At 45.2% G+C, this 16,244-nt stretch overlaps 2 protein-coding genes across 2 annotated transcripts in view; both read left to right on the forward strand.

The window, feature by feature from the left end:
* The window catches only part of rnf123 (ring finger protein 123), a 41,605-nt gene extending 40,321 nt beyond the window's left edge, over window positions 1–1,284 (forward strand). The window contains exon 36 of the mRNA XM_020612174.1: window positions 1,196–1,284. Coding sequence (XP_020467830.1) covers window positions 1,196–1,284 — 89 coding nt within the window. The remainder of the gene's footprint in view (window positions 1–1,195) is intronic.
* LOC109966915 (E3 ubiquitin-protein ligase RNF123-like) overlaps window positions 1–16,244 on the forward strand; it is a 66,610-nt gene continuing 50,366 nt past the window's right edge. Inside the window, exons 1-2 of the mRNA XM_020612161.1 lie at window positions 1–32; window positions 1,196–1,280. The gene's annotated coding sequence lies outside the window, so the exon portion shown is untranslated. The remainder of the gene's footprint in view (window positions 33–1,195; window positions 1,281–16,244) is intronic.

A 16,244-nucleotide genomic window follows, 5' to 3' on the forward strand; every position in this document is an offset into this window, starting at 1 on the left:
GTTTGATCGTGTGGTCAACCTGAGACTGCCAGGTACATAAACACACACTCCATGGTCACTTACCTCTCACCCTAACCATCACAGCCCTTCCCCTAATCCTGACCTGAACCCTAAGACCAAAATAGATAAGTAAATCAATGTCGTCACAGTGATGGCATCAAGGTGAAATGTGTCCTCACAACATAGACAGTCGTGTACACATGCTTGTTGGAAGTTTGAGTTGGACGATGTTTTCTGCTGATGCTTGTAATTTCCTTCAAAGTTTTATTAAAAATGTCATTTGGTTTTACAGTTGAATTAGTTGTGGTAAACTTGTTGGTTTCCAGAGATTTTCTTTAAATTTAACTCAAGTAAATATTCATTAATCACTGGAACCTTCATTCTCTGTGTGCATTGAATTAACTGTTTGCCTATAGATAGATTTTCACTGTTTTCCATATTTCGTTCAGCTCCAACTAAAAGATTCTCTGGTAAACCTTTACATTAATTGCAACTCATTCACTAGGTGACGTAAGTTTAGAGAAGAGAACCAGCCGAGCTCTGTCTCTGCACCGTGTAATTAGTGGAAGAACCACCATGAATGACGGTGTCCCACAAGGATCGATTAATAAAAGGTGCAGATGCCTTGCTGAGAAAGGTGTTCTTCTTCTCTGAATGTCAGCTGTTCATGGTGTTTTTGTGGACGTGGGAGTTTACACGACCAGAGGCCTCGGTAATACAGACGGAGATGTTTCATGTAAACCTGTGTAAAAGCACGTGGTCAGATCGATGATGGTGCTCTGCAGGTCAGCATGACTGAGCAGAAGACGGAGAGGAGGAAATATCCTGATGCATGAGATGTGTTCCTCCTCACTGACACACACTGCGATAGAGCTGCTCAGGTCTCTGCACGGCGACTGTGGTCACTGGGATAAAACACCAATTCAAACCTGAATGTCTCTGGAGTTGTGCACAGGTGTCCTGTTGTGTGTCAACATGAACAGAATCCAGTGTAAAGGATGCAGCCAGTGATTTAGTGTGTTTACTTGGGTTTGAAATGAAGCAAGTTTAAAGTGGAAGTTCATATTTTTCTTGAATTGGTCACCAATACAAATAAGTACTTACAGAAAACATCTGAAATGACTGTGGGAAACTACAGGCCTGTAAAATAAGGCAGTAAAACACCTTTGATGGAGTTTGTGTGTTTGTGCTGCAGGTCTGGAAAGCGTCGACCACTACCCCATCCTGGTGGCTGTCACAGGCATCCTGGTGCGAATCCTGTTGGATGGAGACAGACAGGGGTAAGGCGATGTCTGGTTCTGTGTTTGAGCTGGTTTCCTCCCAGTATGCACCTGGGCCATATGGTTTTGATCAGTTGTGCCTGGTTCTCACAGGTTCCCTGACTTGTTTACTAGTCAGTTCAGGAGTTTTTTTGTTGCAGGTGATTCTTAGACTATCGACATCAGTTTGCTTTGTGTTTAACCAGACAGGCTGTGGCTCCTGTTCACTGTGTGTCAAACCACGTTGTTAGTCCACTGAACTCCATCCATCCATTTTCTTCCGCTTATCCGGGACCGGGTCGCGGGGGCAGCAGTCTAAGCAAAGATGCCCAGACTTCCCTCTCTCCAGACACTTCCTCCAGCTCCTCCGGGGGAATGCTGAGGCGTTCCCAGGCCAGCCGAGAGACATAGTCCCTCCAGCGTGTCCTGGGTCTTCCCCGGGGCCTCCTCCCGGTGGGACATGTCCGGAACACCTCCCTAGGAAGGCGCCCAGGAGGCATCCGAAACAGATGCCTGAGCCACCTCAGCTGGCTCCTCTCGATGTGGAGGAGCAGCAGTTCTACTCTGAGCTCCTCCCGGGTGACCGAGCTCCTCACCCTATCGCTAAGGGTGCGCCTGGCCACCCTGCAGAGAAAGCTCATTTCGGCCGCCTGTATCCGGGATCTTGCCCTTTCGGTCATGACCCAAAGTTCATGACCATAGGTGAACTGAACAGAAGAATGCTGTGTGAGAAGGCATATATTTTAATCGTCATTCAGAAAGATGTCCCAGTCTGGTCTGCATGAGGATAATGAAACCACAGTGTAAACCAGTGGTTTAACGCCCTTTATAGAAACACAGCAGTTGAAACCAGTGTTTTCACCAGTGCTGTACTGGTGCAGGGGCTTTGAAACCATTGTGCTCACACATGATTTCTTCACTTTTGGCCTCATATCATTCAAACAACAAGCTGCTTCTGTGCTGTCACATACTCGGATACAAACAAAATGTTTAATTGAGCTCAGTCGAGTGTGTTAGTGTAATGCTGGGTTTCGTTTGGATGTAACTGAGGTGATGGAGGTGTCACCGCCATCCTACCACCTCTTTGGTGACACACATCCCGTTATTGTCAGAAGTTCCTAAATCTCAGTTACAGCTCAGATGTGAGTGACATAATTTCTTCTCCTGATTGTTTTGTAAAGTGCTGCGCTGTTCAGTGGTTGTTCGCAGTTTTAGTGCTCAAGTGTATGAAGGTTTAACACCATACTACACCTTTGCCTTTCATAGCTAATTAATAACTCCAAAATGTTTGAAGATGTCTGCTGTGAACTTCTTTCAGAACAGCAGTGAATGTGGACCAGATTGTCTTGAAAACTTCTAGTTTGTCCTTGAAAGTGATCCTGATTCTGTCAAGGTGGAGAATACCAGGCAGACTCTTTAGACAAGGCATGTTTATTTATGCAGCACATTGTTTACCCTGGTAATTATCCAAACATGGGGGCCCGCCACAGCAAAAGAATCAATCCAACCAATCAATCATTTAATCAATGGCTTCAGTGAGTCGCCTGGGAAGCCCGTAAAACGGCAGGTCGAGTCTCATACTCAGGTGACTCAGGTGCAGTTGAGGCCAGTTCAGACAGGGCATTGTTAAACACAACAGATGGAACTCCATTGTATGAAAAGCCTCCCCGACATGTGCGCGTGAGCTGCATATCACTCGTTTATGCTTCAGGTCTATCTTCTCTGGCGCACTGAGTGCAGCGTCATCTCCACACACTGCTGTTTAAATCACCCAATTCCCCAGTTATGTTCTGTTGCAAACTTTTTTTTTTTTTACTGGTGTTTGTTATGATTACGTGCACAAGACCTACATGAAAACTAATGATGGTCCGGCACATCACTGCTGTGGCTCGGTTGGCCCGGTGCGCCTGTCCGTCCGCTGTGCTCGCAGCTCGTCAGGAGCTGAGGACTGACAGCTGCTCTGATGCCAGACATCAGACATCACGTCTTGCTTTCAGTCGGGCTGTAGTTACGTTGCTGAGTGAAGCACCGAGCAGCAAACTGTTGAGGACTGCAGAGTATTTAACACAATGCATTCAATTAGATTAAAACATTAAAAGCAACAACTACACAACAGCAGCAAGTCACGGCATGCAGCTGTAGATACCTAGCACCTTAGTATCTGGTGCTTTGGGATAGCTGTAGCAGGTTGTCACCGTTGTCAGTGCACTTTGTTCCCCTGTACTTCCCCAGACTAAGCTCCGAGTACTTTAACATCAGAGGTGGGTGTAGATGCTTCCAGAAAATTGAATGAGTCAGTTAAACAGCACAGTGAAGTCAGCTCGTCGTACAGTAATGACAGAAAGATAAAAGCAGATGAACAGAATTAAGATCCATTAGTTTAAAGCAGTGTTAAAAAGAACGGTCTTGAGTTTTAAGATGGCGACAGTTGAGCCAGGATGTACAGGAGCTTTGTCCATTGGTGTTTCCTGCGGTGCATACAGTAGTCTGAGGATGATGAGCGCTCTGGAAAAGATACTGACGGTGTCCTCCCAACACTTCAGAGCAGCTTCTGTCCTGACACCTCAGGAAAGGCGCTGTGGTGTTTCCTCTGTGAGCGATGGCACCTGTACTGCTTCATTGTCTGGCCGTTTCAGGACATCGTCCCGGCATCTTCAGAGGTCTCATCTTTTCCCGTGTTTGTTAATGGGCTCAGTGGACCGTCTCACGTGTAAGAAAGAATATCAGATGTTTGCTGTCAGTGAATTGATTCAGAATCATAAAATAAGATCCTGATTCTTGTGTGGATTAACTTCCCAAAGTTGTCTTTGTTCAGTCCTCTGTACCGACATGTACCTCTTCTGCTCCTCGAAGGGAAACACTGGCTCACTGTCCTGACATGAGATCAGTGCATGAAGCCGATGTGGAGGCATTCTCTAACTACCAGGGAGGAGTAGGTTGAACTGCTGGCACTCTGCATCAGGCTGCTTTACAAACCTCATTCGTCTGAAGATATGTGAGGATTCGGTGGCCACTCTGAAAAACATGCTAATTAGGGAAACCATCAGACCTCCAGTCGTGTAAATCATCCGTGACCGTTGTGCCACCAGCGCTCTCGACTTTTCATCAACATCTGATGGAGCTTTAAATAAGACGTCTTTCCTCCGGTGATGGATCCAAACTCATTACGTCTCAATAACTCTGAGCAATGTGCTCGGCTGACAGTTGGTGGAGAGCAGAAATCAGCTGGCTTAAATTGTGTTTGGAACCCCCAGGCCACGTGTACTTTACAGCATGTGCACGTCATGGTGCTGTCTGCTGTGTTTCTGCGTTACGTTTCTTGATGTGGCCCAAGGCTGTTTGTGTGCTTTTAACGAGATAACTGAATTTCAGTCGCACACAGAAGTCGTTCTCTGAAGATTCACATTTCACTGCTTCGCTTCCCTCTAGTTTCTACAGTCAAACGCTGGCCGGAGACTTTTGACCTTAGCGAGGCCTTAGAGCCAGGCCTTTGTTTCCAATGTTACAGTGCTTTGCCGAGTATTAGTCGCGCTTTGCAAAACGGTGTTGTTGAAAGGAAGTTGCTTCTGTGTGGAAGCCACCATTGCGTCTGCTGTGCCCAGGAGATCGTCCTCTGCCAGCAGCTGTTTGAGGACACATTTGTGTCCAGGATTAGCCTTCTTTGTTTTTGTCATAGCACCAAGAGCAGCCTCTGCTTTGTTTGTTCCCTCACTCTGAACCTTCTGTGATCTGCAGTTTAGGTTCTGCAGTGTTTCTTCATTTTGTTTGTGTCTACTGTTAGACTCATATTTCAGTTTAGTGTAAATATAAACCTTTCTCTCGAATCTCTGGGAAAGGTTTTTGCTAAATTTGGACAAAACCTTGACTCAGTTTGTTCACCAGAGAGCACTGAAGCATTTAGTCTTGAGCTATAAAATGTCCCAAATACAACAAATATTGTACCAATATCAGTTTTTTACCCTCAGAAATCTAAATCAGTATCGGCCTTAGAGAGGCCAATGCTGTTCAGGCTGTATCCAAAACACTGGTTTGTAAAAGACACAAGAAGAACCTTCCAGGTCCAGGTTCTGTGCAGAACCAGGCTACAGGTCTGGGATAACTAAAAGGGACCCAGTCAGGTTTACACTGTGGGTTTTTCCGCTCTGTGACCCAGGGTGTTGATGGGCTGCAGTGTGGAGGAAATTCAGTCAGCAGATGATAAAAAGCTGCGGCAGATGCCACACAGACCCCCGACCAGCTGACAAGACTGAGATCCAGAGAATTAATCTCTTTACTCATCTGTTTTGGCATCATCTGGTCTCACTCTGGCTCTGCGAAGTACGCTGCTATCTACAGCTGCGGGATTCTCACCTAAATAGAAATCATCCTTATTTTGATTAGAGTGAAGGTTTCTGTTGAGTCGAGATGTCCCGAGATGTTTCTTCCGATTAGTATCAGCTACATGAACCCGATCAAACCTCCAAACGTTCCTGTGTTTGGTCCCCGCAGCCTGCTCCTCATCACATCACACTCTCCACTCAGAACAGGTCAGCTGTTTAAACGGATCACGTTAATAGTCTTGAATGAGGACCGTCAGTGTTTGGATCAAGTAGCTTGTGAGAAACTGTCAGATTAAGAAGGTGCAGACTGATTAATTTAAGTAAATTAGTCGTTAATAGTCTTGAATGAGGACCGTCGGTGTTTGGATCAAGCAGCTTGTAAGAAACTGTCAGATTAAGAAGGTGCAGCTGTTACTTCACTGCGTCTGACGCAGACTGATTAATTTAAGTAAATTAGTGGAAAGTAGCGGTCTGCGATGGGATTCATTTTGGGGGGTAACAGGGCAGATATTTTCCTTTTATTTTGACTCTGTGATGCCCAGAGGCTTAACGATGCACAGCAGGCGATAGGGGCCACCTGGAGGCATGACCTCTCTGGTATTCATGCGTTGTTTGCCGATTACTGTACCTCGTGGACTGTTTGTTCTCCATCACTGCTGTGTACGTGTTTCTGGGCCTGCACTCACATTGACGGCTGCTGCATCTGGCGCCGTCTCAGCTGCAGTTCTCATCTCCTCTCTGCTGCCTTTACACCCGGAGTCTGTCTGGGTTTACTACTTGGTATGTTTCATGGTAGGTTTAATTAGTTACGAGTTGATTTTCTGTTGTCAGTCACTGAGCTAGGAGGAAATGCGATGGTGGTTCATAAACACCGAGCTGACCAGCAGTCTCTCCCAAGATGCACATGCAATCATTCTTTCATAATCACCACGGTGTTGGACACAATAAACATAAGTGCAGGTTAATGACATTTAAAATGAGTGATGGCAGGAGCCCGTAGCCCTGCCTCTCTCTGTCACGGGTTTGGACAATCTCATTTTCAGGTGGGAGAAGTGGGACCTGATGACAGCAGAGGCTGCTGATAAATCCTACCTGCTTTAATGTGGACGTAGGCTCCTCTCCTTCTGCTCTTATCTGGCTTATTCAACAGATAAACCAGAATTACCGCTTCACTGTTGTCTTTGAAGAAATTCCCTCAAGACGTTCCTGAGGTATCGTGTTCACAAGACTAGGACAGACAACCCGAACACATGATGCCTCCAGCCATGCCTGTCGCTGGCATTGAGGCATGAAAACAGTGTGTGATGGTCCAGATCCTCTGGCTCGGAACATGTTCCGGTCTCCGTCAGCTCCTCTCCTGTGATCTCAGATCACTGGCCGACACATCACTTAGTATTCCACTGCTGTTTGCTCACCGTTGCAACAGGAAATTGATTGATTGTCTCTCTGTGTTCCTGCTGCTTAATATGCACAGCTCCCGCTCTGTAATTCTCCTCCTTATCTGTTATAAAAGCTCTCTCCGTCAGGCTTATCCTGGATGTTCAAGTGTTCTGCCCCTCCCCAGGGGGGTTTGTTGGCTGCACAAGAAACGGGGTTTTCTCTCCCCGGTCTCCAAACCAGAAAACAAGTACCGAAACTGCACATAAGTGAATGAGTTTATTTCTACAAAAATAAGTGGGCCAAATGAGATAACACAAGGTGAAGCAAGATAACTGTGTGTGAACCAAGGCCAGAATAACAAACTAAAGTCTGTCTTCAAAAGGTGATAATTCCTACATGAAACAAAAAGACAGTTACTAACCCTCACTGCCTAAACTAACTGAGAAAAACAGGAGAAAACAATGCGGAATAAATTGGCAGGTCACCCCTACAGCTTCAGTGGCTATTTACAAAGATTAAGATTTCCACACTCTATAGGAAACGAGCACAGGTTTGGTGGCCGAGGATGGAAGTTGCTGCCACTGTCAGAGCTGCCGTCGGCTGCTGGCAACCAGGCCCTTTTAAAGGGCGAGCTGATGATTGGTCCAGTCAGCTGCAGCCGCCTCCCCTAAAGCCAGCCAGTCACAGCGACACCTATTGAAACAAAGATCCACTAGGAACAGGCCACTCACTCACACACCAAACGAACCCAGAGAAAGCTACACTTGGATGAACAAATGGCCGGGCTCATAACACCCCCGTCCTAATAATCAGACATTTTGTTAGAAATGTCTGATTATCAGGGAGTGGAAGAGCCACAAGACAAAATATCTGCCAACACATTTTCTATTCCTTTTTGTGTGAAGAATCTTCAGGTTGTTTATTTTAGTCTAACTTCCTTTAAATAGATTTGGTGCTTGTGGGGGAGGGGTGGTAGATGTCTCAGCTTCGCCATCACACTAAACGCACCTGTAGTGAAAACGGGTTTCATGATTGCACCAGATCTGCCAAATGTAACTTTGTCTCAGAAACAGGCTGTGGCAGGTTGTGTAACCATGAACCACATCCCAGAGACTGAAAGGAGCTGATGGCTGCAAGAACCGAAGCACCAGTCAGGCAGGTGGTGTTTTACTGTATGATTGATTGACCACTCATGAAAAATGTTTCTCAAATATTCAGCTGAAGTCGAGGTTTCCTCGCCGGCTAATGAGCCAGTTAAGCAGCTGTGGCGGATGTTTCTGCTGCCGCTGTTTTCTGAGCTGCTGCCTCACTGCACTTTATGGGCCAGTAAATATCATGGTTCAGGACTAAAGAGCAGCCTGTTTTTGTGTCAGGTTATTTTCCCACTCTCAAAAACACCCTCATATTTTCATTCACTGTCTGTGTGCATCATCAGGACCCAATCAGGGAAAAGGCCAGACACCTAGATAATAATGAGGCCACATGGAGTGAGGCATAGGTAGGACCTGTCTAATAACACATGCTTTGATATTACAAGCATGATTTCATAGGTTATAGTGAAATCCTCCTTTTCTCTTTATCTCTGAGAACCAGATGTTCAGGTTGGTCCCCCTCATGTCTGCACAGTAAATATGAAGCTACAGCAGCTGGTTAGCTTAGCCTAGCATAAAGACTGGAAACGGGGAAAAGCCTGGCTCTGTTGAAAGGTGACACAAATCCACCTACCAACACCTCTGAAGCTCAATGATTAGCATGTTTCATCTGAACAAAAACCAACATTTGGAAGTCCTGACTGGGAATGTGAAAGACGAAGGTTTGGGAACATGGTCTCCTCTAGTGAAGCTTTGGTAAAGTGGCACAGAGCAGTACCAATCTATGCAGCCTATGAGAAAACGGTCCCAGTGACTGACTGGCATACAAGGACGGGGACCGTGGTCACTGGTTAGTCAGTTTACTGTCAAGCAGCTACGTCACATATCGAATCGCTGATTTATATGTTGCCATGAAATCAGCCAGTTTCTCTGAATGCAATCCAGAAGTCAACGTGTGGAGACCTCCTAAATCCACAGAGGATTTGTTTATGGATCTGCTCTCAAGCTAATGACTCGGATTAATGTTCGAGTACAAGGCATTTAATTATCAATAAGTGCAGATCGGTTTGCATTTCATTTGTCTGTGCTCCATAATCACTAAGCTGTAGGTTTCCACAGAAGCATCAGATGACGCGACACAGACACGGCTGTCTGCACTGGGTTGTGTTTAAACAAACAGCGACTATCCTGTGTGCTCTGCCTCGCCCTGCAGGAGCCAGGGCAGCTCTGCTGTGGACGACACTAATGCTTTTATTCATTTCAACAATTACGTTACTGGTCACACAGAGTCCATTAATGGGCACTGAGCCTTCCTGTGGTATCCCATCACTGCACTACTTTGCTGTACTGCTCCCTGACCCTGAACACTCTCCAAACACCATCTATTAGAACATTTGTTAAAGTTGCAGCAAGAGTCACGACTTCTCCTGCAGTTCTCGCAAAGTCTTTAAAGCTCCCCTATGCTGTCTCTTCATCCCAGAGATTCTAGTGAGACTCAAACCTACACCAGAAACCACCCTTTGCCCTTCCTGTCCTGCTTCCTGAAGCTACAACATGATCTACGGGTGCCTGGTTGGGACAAGCTTTCATTAGCTCACTAACAGTAAAGACTGGTGACAGGTGACAACCTGACGCTGAAGTTGTTGAGATAAATGTGAGGAAACAGGAGGGTGTCGATCAGTATCGCTCCGCTAACGTGAAGGTCTCGACCCAGGAACGCTGTGGCTCGTAGTCTTAACCCTGTTTGTGTTGACGCTAACTTTACAGGGAAGATGTCTGTAAATAAAACCAGTTGACCAGCGGAGACTACAGGAGGTCACTGCTCCCAGTCGAGAAATAAGAAGCACATAACTCATCTGTTTGTGCTTCTGTTTTTGTTCAGAGTTAACAAACGGATGCAATACGTTAATCAGGGAGCTCTGGTTGTGTTCCTTGTGGACAGAGCCAGGCTAGCTGCTTCCCAGTTTCCAGCCTTTATGCTAAGTGATCCAGCTGTTGGCTGTGGCTTCATGTTTACTGTACAGGCATGAGAATGGTGTCAGTCTGAACATCTGAGAGAGAAGAGGGTTTCACTAAGTGACAATCTATTGCTTTAAACAGAAATGTCAGCGGCGCTGCAGCAAACGGGCACATCTGCTGAGACTGTTGTGTAATAATCATTTAACAGCTTTAGCCCAAAGACCATTTAGCAGATCTATGACTGCAAACTAATGTGTGCCTTTTTTTGTTCACACCCACACAAATCAATTTAAAGTGAAAGTCTGTGTTTCTACAGATAATACCCGTGTGTATAAAACCTCTGAACACTAATGTTGCAGCTGTAAACCTGCCGTGTGACAGTGTGCGATAGTTTCAGCCAAGTGTCATAAAGAATCTGTGTAGGACTGACCTGAAGATGTGTGGGCCTCTCAGGCTACACCCAGGTCACAGAGATGGTCACGGTCTCTCCGCTCAGGATCAGACGCCATCTCTTCTTTAGCCTCTGCTGCACCTTACTGCACCATTACTGTCTGCACATAATGGGCTTTATTGACCAGCAGTACACAGTGCATCAGCATAGTGGTGCTGCTATCAAAATCCCACCCATGTTTTTATTTTATGTTGCAGACTCCACAAGAAACTGTGCAAATACATAAGGACAGGCCAGACTCCACCTGGAGGGCGTGTTATTACTGTTCTAGCTTTTGTCACCGTCAGACAGCAGGAGTTACAGCTGTCACGATGAGCTGAGACGAGCTTCAGCAGTCTGGCACTCTACAGCCGTGCCGGTCTCTCTGTGAGGTTACACGTGCACCTAATGTTAGCTAACATGAGCTAATCAGTAAACACACAGCAGCAGACTCGTGTTTGTCACATGGCCTCTTAGCAGCTGGTAGCGTCATAGGGCTTAACACCCACTGAATCCCCTGCTTCTAAAACTCTTAAAAATAGACGTTTCCAGTATTTTAGAAATAAAGCTAATTCCCAAAAATCAGTAAAAATTAGGGTTTAGAGTTTCTATGATGAGAATTTCCAACATTTTTTAAACCACACACCTAGCTGCTAGATATGTGTTGGCCCTGGCTCATTAACATGACACATTAAACCAGACGCCTCTTCACCTAAGGAAAAAATAATGGACATAAAAACATTATTTGCTGTTTGAAAAATAAAAACTATGATGACAGATTTTTGTTGTGACCTGTCAGCCAATAAAAGCTAAATGATGATGTGGAAGACAGGCAAAGAAATGATTGTTTTGAGACGTAAATATTACAAATGCATGACAGAACTCCCTGGTGAAAATTTGGCCGTGACTGCTGAATGTAAATCAGGCACCATCAGCGACACTGGCTGCAGAGAGCCGTGAAGACTGCCAAGGCACTGAATTTTAATTAGCTTCATCTAGAGAAAGGCACGCAGACGAATATTGCAACTCGGAGCTGAATACATTTCAGCTGTGGAGACGTTTGTGTCATACTGGACCACTGCACTACACACTAATTAACTGAATGGAGAGCACTGGTCATGTGCGCAGCCTCAAGCTGAACTCATTTCATGTCCTGATGTCTCTCACACAGCCTGCTTCACTAAGAACGTGTGGCCACTCCTGCTTGTTGAGCTACTTACATGTAATAAATCAAAGAGGCAGCGTTCCAGTTTGCAGAGTGCCAGTAAATCACCAGCACAGCCATGTGACTGGCTTCAGGGGAGACTGGTCTTCAGGTGACCTTCATGCACACGTGACATTTCTGCGTTCAGTTGGAGCAGATGCAACAAAATTAGGTGGGACATAAAAATAAAAATCAATTTTCTACCATCTTCCTTGTGTTGCAGAAGTACTGCCAGGCCCTTTTCTTCACAAATGGACACTCAGTGAGCACTTTATTAGGGACTCCACACCAACAGCCACAGTCCCTGGTGGCATGGGTTCCACAAGATGCTGGAAACGCTGAGCTTCTGTTCCATGCTAACGTGATCATCACGCCATTTCTGCAGCTCTGTCAGCTGTTTGTTGCATGATGTGAATCTCCTGTTCTGCCACATCTCAAATGTGTTCCACTGGATCTGCTGACTGGGGAGGCCACTGAAGTCCACTGAACTCCCTGTCATGTTCAAGAATCCCGTTTGAGATTGGCTTTGTAAGGTGCTGCATTATGAGTACTATTAGACAACGTTAACCTGTGGCCATAAATGCACATGGTCGGTTCTCGGACAGGCTGTGGCATTCAAACCTTGATGTTGAGGGAGCCTCCACAGTCTGCAACGTGTCAGGTGGAGGGTCCCATTAAACCAGCAGCCGTTACAGTCCAGACTCCATCTATCATTGTCAGCAGAAGAAACCATTTAATCAGTACAAGTGCAGTATGTGGTGGTTGCCATCGGCCCGTGTAGGTAGACCATGTTTTTTTAGTGGCTTCTGGTCTGCCCTTTGTCAGACTGGTCCAAATGATGTGTGTTGACCATGACCTTTATGTGAATCCATTTGATCAGTGCTAGAGGATGTCTTGTAAAGGTCTGCTTGTACAGGTGGGCTGCTCTGCAGTGATGGAGGCCTGTGTCCTTCCACCTACAGCCTACATTTGTCTGTAGCTCCCCACCTCCTAAGCGTTCATCCACAGTAAACCACGCACTCCACTGGTTCTTAGTCTTGCGTTATTTGGGTGGGAAATCTCACATTAGCTTCTTCCTCTTTCTCTCTAATCTCTGTTCTTCCCCTACATTTTCCCCAACTCTCTCCCAGTATTCATCTGACACGCTGCCTCTATGCAGCCAGATATTTGCAGTGGATTTCATGTGTCCATCACCCCCGTGTCTCCCTCTCCTCTCTGTTCACTTCAGGACTATTAATGGCTCCCTCCTCCTGCTGCAGCATAGAAAATCAATGGTGCTAATTATTGTCCATTACCTCAGGCTGAAAGACATGAGAAGCAGCTCACAGATATCCACAGATTAGATTGAGTCCGAGGCTAATTAGCTTAGCAGCTTTGGACCATGAGAGGCCTGGGCTCTGGGGAGCTTGTTTTTTTCCACACAGAAGGCCGGCCTGCTGTGATTTTTATTGCTTTGTGCAATTGTTGCTTTCACTGCGGATCACTCCCGGCTGCGAGGATTGGTTTTCAAAACGTGGTTTGTCTGTGTGGTCATGGCAGATGTCAACACAGAGACAGAGTGCTGTTGATGAAAGGTGGTCCAGTGTGTACAGCTCACATGATGTGGTCTAACACAGATGATTCAGGCCACCACTAAAGTGCATGTAGCTGAAGTAAAAGAGAAGTGGCATTTCACTGAGTGAGTTACAGTGGCAAGAAAAAGTATGTGAACCTTTTGGAGTTTCATGGTTTTCTGCATTCATTTGTCAAAATATGTGATTTGATCTTCATCTAAGTCGAGTACTGACAAATGTAATGTGCCTAAAATAATAAGACAAAAAAATGTCTGATCGTTCATGTCTTTATTGAGAACAACCATGAAAACCTCATCGTGCTAGTGGAAAAAGTAAGTGAACCCTTGAGTTAATGCCCTCAGAAAGCTAATTGGAGTCAGGTGTTGGCATAGCTGGAGTCTTGTTAAGAAAATGAGTTTGGAGGTGTGAACTAGAACTTGGACTGATAAAACCACTCAAACCTTTTGAGTTTGCTCTGCACAAAAAGAATATGCATATGTGAGCCATGCTTTGCCAAAAAGAGCTTTCAGAAGATCTATGATGAAGAATTGTTGATTTACATAAAGCTGGAAAGGGTTAGAGTGATTTCAAAGACTTTAGAAATCCACCAGTCTACAGTTAGACAAACGATCTACAAATGGAAGAAGTGGGCGCCCAGTCAAAATGACCCCAAGAGCACAACGAAGACTCATCAATGAGGTAAAGAAACAACCCCGAGTGACAGCCAAAGATTTGAAGGCATCATTGGAACTGGTTAACAACTGTGTTCATGAGTCTACAGTACGTAAAACATTGAACAAGCATGGTGTCTATGGCAGGACACCACAAAGGAAGCTGCTGCTTACTAAGAAGAACATTGCTGCACGCCTGACGTTTGTGAAAGAGCACATTGACACTCCACAGCGATATTGGCAAAATGTTTTGTGGTCTGATGAAACTAAGAACATGCAGCACTACATCTGGTGTAAAAAGGGCACTGCATATCATCATGAAAACATCATCCAAACCATAACGTATGGTGGAGGAAACATCATGATTTGGGCCTGCTTTGCTGCATCAGGGCCTGGCCAGCTTGTAATCACTGAGGGGAAGACGAATTCCCAAGTGTATCAAAACATTCTTCAGGATAATGTGAGAATGTCTGTACATCATCTGAAACTGTAGATGTTTGGTGATGCAACAGGACAATGCCCCAAAACACCAGAGCAAGTCCACAACAGAATGGTTTCAGAAAAACTAAATCCACCTTTTGGAGAGTCAGAGCCCAGACCTCGACCCAATAGAGATGCTATGGAATCACCTGAAGAGAGTCATACACAGGAGACGTCCAAAGAATATGACGGCGCTAAAGCAGTTCTGTAGGAAGAATGGGCTAAAATTCCTCCTGAACAATGTGCAGGTCTGAGCCACAGCTACAGGAAGCGCCTGGTTGAGGTTATTGCTGCCAAGGGGGGGGGGGGCAACCAGGTATTAATTTCCGGCCAGGGGTTCACTTACTTTTTCCACTACCATTTTGAACGTTGAATGAGTGTGTTCGATAAAGACATGAAAGATTAGAATGTTTTGTCTTATTATTTTAGGCTCATTATATTCATCATTACTCTTGACTTGGATGAAGGTCAGATCACATTTGATGACAAATGACATTTCCATCAGCTTCAGCTGTACGCTGTTTACTGCAAATAAGCCAAGGTTAGCTAACACTGTACCCGTTTTGGTTTCACCACTGTCTCTTAGTCAAACCCAGAGTAAGTGACTATATAACACAGTGTGGGTGTGCGGATAGTTGAATTCTAACCCATCCGGTGCACTGATGGCACATGCGTTCAGTACACTGTAGTCGCACCTGGACACACAAGCTTCCTGCTCCTCCCTCCAGCTCACAGGGATCAGATACGACTTTACTGCTGTTACATCACTGCTGCTGTTTCTTCATCCATCATCTTCTTCATCTTTTTATTCATTTGACTCATGAAGAGGCTCCTTGGCTTCTTTTGTGATCAACTTTTTATTTCGTGTTTCCATTCACACGTGCTACAGGAATAGAATGCAAAATTAACTGATGAACACATGCCCAGTTGGGACAAACTGTCCAAACTGCAGCCTCCAGTCTGAAGCTAGCGTTAGCTGGCTAACAGCAAACGTGTCAGTCCAGTAGGACGCTCTGGTTACTGCTGATGTTATACAAAGCGCTAACGTTACACAAAGCTCCACATACTCCCAAAGTAAAAATGATTTACTGACTGTACTTTGACAACACAGGGTGGAGAAGCTGGAATAACAACAGAAAGACAGTTTCAGTTGATATATTTTGAGCTCATTCTTTAAAAAAAACTGTTCTTATTCAAAGACAAGTTGTGGTTGAGTCATTTAACAACAGGCAGACGGACACACGGGACACAACTGTAGGGTGTTTCAGTGACTTTCACTCCTGTGTAGTGGGGTAAACGTGGCACCATGGCACCATGGCCATGTGAGTGTGGTTTTGTGTGATGTCTTGAAGTAATTTGTATTATTTATGTGTCCTTCTGGTTTTGATTTGCAAACTACTGAATCCCTCTGTCACAGGTCACTGTGGTAGACAGACGGACAGAGAACAGAACGTTCACACCTGTCGGTGTCGCTGTTAATTTACTGCAGCTTTAAACTCACATGTACCGTATATCACATGGGTATTTCATTTGTTTCTTCTGTGAAATGTATTGTACAGTCATAGCAAGTCAAGTGTAAGTTCAGCGTTTTGGTTCACAGGTCCTAAACGGATCCATTTAAAATATTGTACTTTGAATTTCTCAATTTTATAAGATTTACAAACAAAGTTATTCCTGTGACTAAGGTCAGAGTTTGATTGGACTGTCACAAACCTGAATTTCATTTTGAACTTCTTACTGGATTGATTAGTCTTTAAACAACTAACTAACTAACTAAAAGTTAAAAGTGGCCAAAACCTGATTGACAGCAGCTGAACATCTGTGCTGCTGTAGGAAGGACTAGCTGGACTACAGCAACACAGTGAGGCTGCTTCTGCCTCACAGATGATCTTTGGCTG

This window comes from Monopterus albus, unplaced genomic scaffold (assembly GCF_001952655.1).
Source record: "Monopterus albus unplaced genomic scaffold, M_albus_1.0 scaffold121.1, whole genome shotgun sequence".
NCBI classification, from domain to species: Eukaryota; Metazoa; Chordata; class Actinopteri; order Synbranchiformes; family Synbranchidae; genus Monopterus; species Monopterus albus.